Source organism: Malurus melanocephalus, unplaced genomic scaffold, assembly GCF_030028575.1.
Source record: "Malurus melanocephalus ecotype Western Australia unplaced genomic scaffold, MMel_1.1 scaffold_181, whole genome shotgun sequence".
Taxonomy (NCBI): domain Eukaryota; kingdom Metazoa; phylum Chordata; class Aves; order Passeriformes; family Maluridae; genus Malurus; species Malurus melanocephalus.
Window position 1 is genome coordinate 128,488 of NW_026623413.1, and position 10,663 is coordinate 139,150.

General features: G+C 45.9%; 1 protein-coding gene across 3 annotated transcripts in view; it reads left to right on the forward strand.

Moving 5' to 3' along the window:
* Positions 1–10,663, forward strand: part of MAPKAP1 (MAPK associated protein 1) — an 80,518-nt gene that overhangs the window by 62,036 nt on the left and 7,819 nt on the right. For all 3 annotated transcript variants that reach the window (XM_057372899.1, XM_057372900.1, XM_057372898.1), the window contains 2 exons: positions 1,198–1,338; positions 5,943–6,080. In XM_057372899.1, the coding sequence (XP_057228882.1) occupies positions 1,198–1,338; positions 5,943–6,080 (279 nt within the window). The remainder of the gene's footprint in view (positions 1–1,197; positions 1,339–5,942; positions 6,081–10,663) is intronic.

Here is a 10,663-nt window from a genome sequence, read left to right on the forward strand (position 1 = left end):
CTCTGGGGACAGACACCTCTGGGACAGACACCTCTGGGGACAGACATCTCTGGGACAGACATCTCTGGGGACAGACATCTCTGGGACAAACACCTCTGGGGAAAGACACATCTGGGACAGACATCTCTGGGGACAGACAGCTCTGGGGACAGACACCTCTGGGGCAGACATCTCTGGGACAGACATCTCTGGGACAGACATCTCTGGGGACAGACACATCTGGGGACAGACATCTCTGGGGACAGACACCTCTGGGGACAGACATCTCTGGGGACAGACACATCTGGGACAGACACCTCTGGGGCAGACACCTCTGGGGACAGACATCTCTGGGGACAGACATCTCTGGGGACTGACACATCTGGGGACAGACATCTCTGGGGACAGACACATCTGGGACAGACATCTCTGGGGACAGACACCTCTGGGACAGACACCTCTGGGGCAGACATCTCTGGGACAGACACCTCTGGGGACAGACAGCTCTGGGGACAGACATCTCTGGGGATGGACACCTCTGGGACAGACATCTCTGGGGACAGACACCTCTGGGGACAGACACCTCTGGGGACAGACACCTCTGGGACAGACATCTCTGGGGACAGACATCTCTGGGGACAGACACCTCTGGGGACAGACATCTCTGGGGACAGACACCTCTGGGGACAGACACCTCTGGGGACAAACACCTCTGGGGACAAACACCTCTGGGACAGACACCTCTGGGGACAGACATCTCTGGGGACAGACATCTCTGGGGACAGACATCTCTGGGGACAGACACCTCTGGGACAGACATCTCTGGGACAGACATCTCTGGGGACAGACACCTCTGGGGACAGACACCTCTGGGGACAGACACGTCTGGGGACAGACATCTCTGGGGCCACCCCTGGGTGATTTCTGGGCAGTTCTGGCCGGAGCAGGCAGTGGGTACCCACTCAGCCCCGGGATCTCTGCAGTCAGGGCAGCCTGGGCAGGGCTCACTGGGATGGTGTGCCACTCCACACGTGCCCACAAACGCCCGTCATCATGTCCTTAGTGCCTCTCTGGTTCTGTCTGGGATGGAGGGTGGCATTTTCTCCTCACAGTAACCCAACCCCGAGCATTTCTGTTCCTCACTTGCTCCGTGTCCGTGCCAGCTGAGCTCACCCCGTGTGCCAAACCTTCCTTCAGGACTGTGCCCTTGTTTTGCAGGCTCCAGAGGAGAAGAGGTGTCAGAGGAAGATCCCCAGATCGACATTGCCACAGTCCAGGACATGCTCAGCAGCCACCACTACAAATCCTTCAAAGTCAGCATGATCCACCGGCTGCGCTTCACCACGGACGTGCAGTTAGGTAAATGGAAATGCTGTGCCAAGCAAACCCCTCACACCAACCTTGGGCCATCTCACCCCTTTTGAAACACTCATTATCACCTTGCTCCATTTTCTCATGGGCCATTTGAAAGTGTTGCTGGCATTTCAGCAGTTAAAAATATTGCTTTGGGTTGAAAATCCTGGAGTATTTTTATTATCCCCAATCAGTTGCACATGTTGCCTCTGAACCAAGGCCTTTATTTAATGACCTCGGCTCTTTTTTTTTTTTTCAGTCTAGGCTTCCTAATGGAAAGCTTCTTGCCAACTGTTTTGTTATTTTTAAATGAGGCTTTGCAAAATTGGGAATTATTGGGTTTTTCCTTTTCTGAGACTGAAAGAGTTTAACGACCTAGTGGAAACTTGAGGTGAAACAAAATAAATGAGCGTTCTCTAAAGGTTTTATATTGTCCTTATTGGCTTGCTGAGCGCTTTTGAAAACCCGAAGGCCAAGGGCTGACAGAATCCTGAATTATAAAAGCCCCATTACTGTTTTAAAATGATTGAATGGCTTTTTATCTTTGTGTTTAAATTGTGAAAATTTGATTAATGATGCATTGGTAGGTGACCTGTGACATTCCTGCAAATACTTCCATAAAGAAATGATTCAGCAGTAAGATATAAAGTGCCATAATGTTTGCAAAACACATATATTCTGTCGAATTCTGTAGAATTGTGAAACTGTACCTGTATTATTGTCACTACACTCTCTCCATTCTTCCATCCTGGAGCACACGTGAGAGTACATGTCTGTAAAATTCTTGCAGAAGAGGCTTTTTTTGGTTTATTTTGAGCTGTCTAGTTGAGGCAGGATTTATTTGCTGGTGCAGGAGCAGGGCAGTGCTGGGCATGTTGGCTGCGTTTGAGCAAACTCTGGGGTGTGATCGTTTGCTTCCAGTGAAGTTTGACTCACTGTATCTGGGAAGTGTCAGAAATGAGAGCTTGAAAAGGTCATGACAGATCACTAAAGATAAATGGTTAAGGGAGAAGAGCTGTTAAATGAAACAAATGGCTTAACTTGTGCAGCAGTGGAGGAGCTGACCCTGCCCAGTGCTGTAAGGACCATAAAATTTCCCTTTTATAACAATCTGTGAACTTGTGTGATTTTGATGGCAGTGCACTGAATGGGGTTTTATAATCTAATTATTTTTTAAAAATCTGAGAAAACCCCAGCAGGGTGTTCAAAGCTTGGGCAAATGTGAAAAATCAAAATCTTTTGATAAAGCCAGAATGAGTTGCTGGGGTTTCTCCTGAATTTTTAGAAGATATTTAAAGAGCAATGCTGGTAAAATAAGAGAGGGTGTTCAGGTTTGGGCTGATGAGTGTTACACGTTACCTGTGAGTGAGTGAGAGACAGACTGCCTTTTCCTTCTGAAATGGAAAAAAAGGGGGCTGATTTTTTGCCTTTGCTCATAATAAGTGGTCTGGGAGCTGTTTGGTGATGGCCAATTGCAAAGATTTTCCTCTGCAGCCTTTTTGGGCCATCATTTCTACACAAAGCAGTGTCTCTCAGGCACCCCAGAATTTCACATCATTSCTTTGCTCCTTGTTGGCAGGTCAGTGGTGTCAGGGGCTGTGCTGGAGTGCATTGCACTTTTTKAAATGTTTTATCTGTTTTGATGGTTGAATTTGAAACAAGGTTTATTAAAAATAGAGGAGTGAGTTTGGTTTTCTCTCCATTGTGCAGAGCCCTGTGTAAATTGTGGACAGCCATGGGGGAGTGCCCAGCCCTGACTGATGGGGTTGTTGCATTTAAGGTGTCATTTTAAGGTCTTGKGTTTGTGTTTCAGCCCATATCACAGAGTAATGCACACACAGAAGCACTCTCAGCAGTTTCACAAAGGCTCTATCAGGTTGTGGAGGAATAAGACACRTTTTGCTTGTGTGTTACATTAGCAGAACTAACAGGGAAATATTGTCTGGGAAAACTGCTGGCAAGAATTTCAGAAAGGGGGGGCAGTTGCAGACCCCAGCAAAGAAAACAGAACAGAACGGTATTATTGGACCTRTACATTGATGGCATTTCTTTTGACAAAATRAATAAATTTWAAAAATAGTAGAAAGCATTTTTWTTTGATTTTTGAGTGTGAGAKATTTGTGCTGCKAGACAGAGACTGCAGAAGCCACAGACACAATACTGTTTTGATTTTAGGTTTCAACACATCCAGATTGTGAGAACAATAATACAAAAAAAAGACAACATTCTTTGTCAATGTGCTCTCTGGATGTGGGTGAGCTTGAGCCAGTGATGTCGAGATATAGAAATAATGGATGAAGTATACAGCAACAATTTGCAGATAAAAATAATAGAAGTTAAAGTGTATTTTACATGATAAAAAAAAGATGAAAGAGGAGGAAGTCTGTTCCATCTGAGATGGTTACAAAATGGTGAAGTAGCCTCTGCTGAGAAGATTGATGCAATGGGGAGTGACCTTGGCTTGGAGCAGGAGCTGGTGATGTATGTATGAGCATCTCGCTGCTAAATGGACCCAGATTTGTAGCACTAATATACATGGAAGCCCAGAACCAAACTCAGGATGGCAATAAATCAACAGCCACTTTGGGTGTCATTTCTGGTTTATATTCCACTATTGTTCTATCACTTTAATTCATGTCACTATCATCTGTTCATCTGGAACAGTTTTATATAATTTTCCAGTGGAGTTACCTGACAAATCCTATCAAATTAACAAGGTGCATTAACAGTATTGACTGACTGTGAATTCTGAAGTTGCAGGACCAAACAGTGAMATTTTTTTGAGAATATTTCTAGGTGTGATGCTCTTAGAGGAAGGGATGAGGAGCAGCACTCGCACACAAGAATTTGCACCTTTATTTTTAGAACTTCCCTTGCCTTTTTTTGTGAGAAAATAAGATTTTGTATCATCAACTTCACATTTTCCTGAAACTACAGCAAATGCCATTTGAAATAATGAACCATTACAGCGAAATACCAACACCGATTTTACGTAATCTGTCCAAAATTAAACCAAAATGTGCTCCAGATACAGCTTCAGCCCACTCAGATTAGAGAGTTCCAGCAGCCTGGCTGTTAATTGGACTCTTGATACAATGCTAAATTGCAATGTGATCTGTGTGATGTGACGTGTTTAATGACAAAGCACATTGCTGGATTGATGGGGTGTTCTGTATCCCATCCCAGCACAGGGTGGGTGAGGCTGARCCCCACCCAGTCCTGCCTCGATGGCTTTGGGGGTGCTCAGAGCCCAAATGGTTGTGATTTTTACAGATTCAGACATGACCAGTAAGAAATACCACCCGGGAGAGTCGCGCATGTGGGGCAACTTTTATTTGGTCACGTCTCACAGAAGTTTCTTTGTCAGCTTCTTTAAGGGTTTTTTGTGCTTCAGATGAGCCAAATGGGATGTGTTTGAAAGTGTCCGAGTCAGAACTCTCAGGAGGCAGAAAACTCTCTGCTGTTTATCCACAAATGGAAATATTAAATGATATTTAAATATTTTTTTCTATATTGCTTCCTTTTGTCAATGTGTCACGCACTTCACCCTGTAATTCACGGCTCAGGACACCCAATTGTTTTTGAGGCTGTGCTCACCTGGATGTGAAAAGCTGCCTGGGAAGTTTGTTGAGCTGTGTCAGCACTCCTGGGCTGGTTCCAGCAGGGTTCTCCGTGCCCAGCACTGAGTGCTGTGTGCAGTTTGGGGCACCACCATGCAAAAAAGGCATTAATCCATTAGAGAGTGTGTAAAACCATGACAGAGAGCATCCAAAGGAGGATGGGGAAGGGTCTGGAGGGGAATATTGTGAGGAGCAGATGAAGACACTTTGTTTTTTAAGCCTGGAGAAGAGGAGAGTGAGGTCAGATCTCCTTGTGGACCTGCAGCATCCTCATGAGTTGAAGCTCAGGGACAGGTACCCATCTCTCTGCTCTCCTGAGCAGGGACAGGACTCGAGCAAACAGCTGAGGCTGAGTCAGGGAACTTTCAGGTTGGGTATCAGCAAAAGGGTTTTGGCCCAGAGCAGGGTTGGGCTCTGGAATAGCTCCCCTGGAAAATGAACACAGCACTGAGCCTGCCTGAGCTCAAGAGGATTTGGACAATGCTCTCAGCACAGGGGGGATTTTGGGGTGCCCTGCMCAGTTCCAGGAGCTGAACCCACTGATCCTGCTGGGACCCTCCCAGTTGAGCACATTCTGAGTGTCTGGCTCTGTTATTGTGAGATTCTGTGTCTGCTGTGGAGCAGATGGAGCGGGGCACTGGTGATAGTGTCTATTACACAGAGCAGTGGTGACTGCAAAACCAGCACTATCTCCTATAAATCTCACAGCTCGTGTAGCTGCTGCTTCCAGARGAGCTCTGTATGCGTTTAGAGGAATTTTTTCTGTGATATTTCTTTCTTTTGCTATGCTTATGCAGGAGAATAAAATGCAGATTATCAATGCAGTTTGATAACCATTTGCTTCTGATTTCAAAAGCTCCTGTGCTTTCAGAAAGCCCAGAAGGGCAATATACCTTCAGCCCATTTAAGATTTATAAAGTGTGTCAAACGGCTGATATGAAATCGGTTAAACAGATCACTGTTGTGGCTCTCTATTCTTTCTCATCTCAGGTATTTCTGGAGACAAGGTAGAGATAGACCCTGTTACTAATCAGAAGGCCAGCACTAAGTTTTGGATTAAGCAGAAACCCATTTCAATCGATTCTGAACTCCTCTGTGCCTGTGACCTTGCGGAAGAAAAAAGCCCAAGTGAGTAGTCCTTTTTATTTATGTTCTCTCTTCTCTGCCTCCCTGGATGTGCTCGATGCCCAAAGAATTATTGCTACCACGTCCTTTTCTTTCTCTAGGTGTATTTTATTCATTACAGGATGTTTTTAATCTGACTGGGTTCTGTTAGAGAGAGCACAGCACAAACAGACACACATTTTACGATGTCCTTTGATGCTGCTCTCAGCTAATGGTTTCACTCCTCTTCTTGCCCACTGCCACACCAAGGGAGCCCTGGCTCTGCCCAGCTGTCTCCAGCCCTGCAGCACTGCCAGCAAACCCATGTTTCAACATGATTGCAATTTTTTTAACTTTTTAACTTCCAGACTGGCTTTAAACGTCTTTGCAAGTGAGGATCTTGGGCATAGAGCGAGTTCAGCTCAGTGTGAATTTGCCTCAGCCCTGGCTGTGGGGTCACTGGGATTGAAGGTGCCGCTCTGGGCATTGTGTCCTGTGGTGGGGCTGGGCAGGAGGGCAGTGACACCAGCACTGGGGACATCTGCATGTCCCAGCTCACCCAGAAGTCACAGCTGCCTCTGTGCAGTGCAACTTCAAAATTGTGTCAGTGGAGTAATGAGTCTCTATCTGGAAAATTTGTTTTAAAAAGCACARGATGGGCCCTGGGGGAATTGGGCAATGGCTCCCGGTGGGGCCAAATTGGAACTGTCTACTATCAAAAAGTGACTGCAGTTCAAAAGCTCAGATGGATTTTATTGCACTTGTGCCTCTGCAGGGCAGTGAGATGCTGGTATTAAGTACTTATCTGCAAGGTGACAGAGAGGGAGAATTATGTGATACATATTTACAGAGGTAATGATCTGTTGAATTCTCTTGGAAGAGTAAATTTATGGCTGCCACAGATTTTATCAGCAATTATTGAACTATATCCTTCTCCCCTTCATTACCCCTTCCTACTCCATGTTCATGGTGTAGTCATTGTCTTCTTTCCTGTCTCTCCATCGAGATTTCCTGGTCCTTGGTTGGCACCATCCCAAGGAGAAGCAGTGAAGGCCATGAGGATTTTTGTGCAGTGCAAGGGGCAGTTGTGGACATGGTCACACCTCTGCCCTGTGGCCACATTTCACTGCAAATGCAAACATTTGAGGGGATAAAACAGTGCCCACAGAAAAGGYTGTATTTAGAGTTGACTTTAGACCTGAGGTTTTCACTGCTGGAACTTCAGACCCCTCTCCAGCCCCAGAGGCAGCACTGGTTCCTGTGGCAAATTATGTTTGTACCCAAATCCTCCAACCCAGGAATCTGAACCCCCAAACTGAGCCCAGGTGCAGAAAGGCAGAACCTGCACTGGGGAATGTTTAGTGAAAAGTCGTGGTGGTTTTGGAGAGGTCATGACAGGCTGCAACAAAGCCAACCATTACAGTGGGGTTTATTTGCTCATTTTAGTCTGAACATCTCAAACTTCTCCTACTAAATAATTGTTCAGCACAGCTCCAAAAGGAGAAAATACTTCCTTCTGAAACTGCTGACCTTTTCCCAACTCACTAAAGATGTTCCAAAAGTCATTATTTTAGGCCAGCAGAAAAGACTTTTAGTGTGACATCTCAGAATGATGCATTTTGGGGAACTGAACAGCAGATCAGTATCTCTTGAATTTTAAATGGAAAAAAGTTATTTTAGTAGCATAAAGGAATGAAACTCACTGTATTTCACAAGTTTTGTCTGTGATTTTTATCAGCACTGTGATGTATGTTTGTAGCAGAGTTTACATCAAAAATTATTCCCGGATCTTTCTTGAATGAATTATTGCAAAGAGAGACTGAGCACAGATAAGGCCTTTGAGTTCTGCAATATATTTTGTTTTCATGTTTTTATCTCTTGTGAGGCAAACATGCTCCATCTCCTCTTTCAGAGGTGCTCGTGCCTGTCCTGTTGGGGCTGTGGGTTTGGGGCTGTGGGTTTGGGGCTGTGGGTTTGGGGCCGTGGGTTTGGGGCTGTGGGTTTGGGGCTGTGGGTTTGGGGCTGCTTTCCCTCCCCAGGCAGTGCTGTGGGGTTGGAACCAGATGAGATCTGCTCTGCTGAGCTGGGATCTCGTGATTCTAAGGAGGAGAAGGGTTTATACCAGCTGAGATCTGCTCTGCTGGGCTGGACTCTCGTGATTCTGGGGAGGAGAAGGGTTTCACCAACTGAGATCTGCTTTGCTGGGCTGGGATCTCTTGAATCTGAGGAGGAGAAGGGTTTCACCAGCTGAGATCTGCTCTGCTGGGCTGGGATCTCAATTCTGAGGAAGAGAAGGGTTTGCACCAGCTGAGATCTGCTCTGATGGCTCTGAGGAGGAGAAGGTTTACACCAGTTGAGATCTGCTCTGCTGGGCTGGGATCTCATGAATCTGAGGAGGAGAAGGGTTTACACCAGCTGAGATATGTTCTGCTGGTCTGGGATCTCATGATTCTGAGGAAGAGAAGGTTTACACCAGCTGAGATCTGCTCTGCTGGGCTCTCATGGCTCTGAGAAGAAGAAGGTTTACACCAGCTGAGATCTGCTCTCATGGCTCTGAGGATGAGAAGGGTTTACACCAGCTGAGATCTGCTCTCATGGCTTTGAGAAGGAGAAGGTTTACACCATCCTCCAGAGGTGACCCTTCTTTCTAGAAAGGGCAATTTCTAGAATTGGCAGTGCAGGCAGAATGCTGCTCTGGTGTAACTGCAGTGCACAGCCCCTGTGCTGTTCATTCATTCTCCGAGCTGGGGGTGCAGCAGAGTTTGGGGGCACCTGTGGGTGTGAAAGGACTCAGCAGCTTCAGCAGTGACCTGGGGAATGCTGATGGACAGCTCAGAGATGTTCTGGACAGGCTGAGTTTTCCTGTGCTGCGAGTTCACACAACTCAGAGCTGCCTTCAGTCAGGACAGAAAATGAAAACGGAAAGCTCTGGCATCTCATTTGCCATTAGTGGGGGGATTGTAGGCAGGGATGGCTGATGATTTTTGTTTGCCCTTGTAGTAGCCCTGGGTCAGAATTTGCAGTTTTATTTGTAAATTAAATCAGACTCCCTGGATTTAGACTGAGGGAAGAGGTAATGGCCTTGCTGGCTTGCTCCAATGCCATTAGAACCTGACAACAYTGGGCACCAACATCTTCTTTAAATCAGGTTCAGCCTGATTATCATGAAAAATTCTGAATGTTTTGAGTCTTGAAAGGAAGCATCCTATCATGAAGAAATAAGATTTAAGCCTTAATAAAGTAGTTGTCATTTTTATAGCTGAAAAGAGCTTTGTATCTCAATTAAGTGTACATAATATAAAGTCTTAAGGAAGCAACATAATACGTTTAATACAATTATATCCCTTTGCAATAGTATAATTTAAAGGAAATCTGATTCTGGTAATGTCTCTTACATTACTTGGACAGGGGAGAAACTTCAGTGTCACTGCCCAGTGCCTGTGTTGGTGYTCTGTGGTCCCAGTGGCCGTGATGGATGTCCAGGGAGCCGGGCACCTACCCTGGGCCTCTCCCATTCAGCTGGGCTTTACAAAGCTGCAGAAATTGGATTTATTTGTTCATTTACCTGAAACACTTCAGCAACGTTCGCTGTGATCCTTTATCTGCCCTGTTTTTTGTTTTCATAAAGCAGAGACATCTCAGTTGCTGYGTCAAAATAGCCTCAGTATGAAGGGAAGTCTAAACAAAGGTGTTCCCTAGGTCATGGAGTACATGGGTAACTTCAGGTTGTAATTTAATTGCCCGCTTTGCACCCTGCAGCTGAAGATTTCCTTTAAATTCTGATTCCATTGTTGCACTGGGGCTTAACAGAGTGTTAACCTGGTAATAGGCACAGGGCCTCCCCATTATATGTCTCGCTATCGAGCGGTTCTGCATGACTAGTTAAAAAAGATGGCAAGAAGATTAATGAAAGCTGCGAGTGCAGAAGGGGGGCAGGTACCTTGGTAAGACTTCCAGCGAGGAGATATTAGAGCTGAACCAGAGCTTGGCTTTTTCTTTATCCCGTGACCTTTGAACCTGCCTTACTGTCGAGAGCTGCCAGCCCCGCCGACGTTTTGATTGATGTTGCTACACGAGTCAGTCTTTCCCATTGAATTCCACATCTGCACGAAAATAGCTTTTCCAGCAGTATTCACCCTGGCTGTAAGTGATAGCCAGAGCCATGCCTGAACCCCCTTTATGTAGTTTTCATTTAAAGCTAAAGGTATTTGATGTTTTAATTTAGTATCTAGTTCCTCCCGATTATGCACATTGGGTAATACTAATTTAACAAATTCTTTGTTGGGTTGTGAAAGGGCTGACAATACCAGGCAGTGATGGGAAGGAGTTGGGTTCCTGCTGCTCTGGGAGCTCAAATAGAGCTGTGGCAGAGTTTGCTCAGAGCCTGCAGTGGGCAGAGGCAGCAAAAGATGCACAAAATGTCCTGGCCTGGTTCCTGATGCCCCTGCTCCCCCAGCAGCGAAATTCCTACTCCACAGGAGATTAATCACAGGTCCTGATCAAAAGGTAAAAAAACAGCTTCAGCAGAGAAAAYGTTTCCAAACTTCATGCTTGGAGTGAAAGCAATGTCCAAGAGTGGAACAGAAGGGCTGAGCCCACCCGTGGGT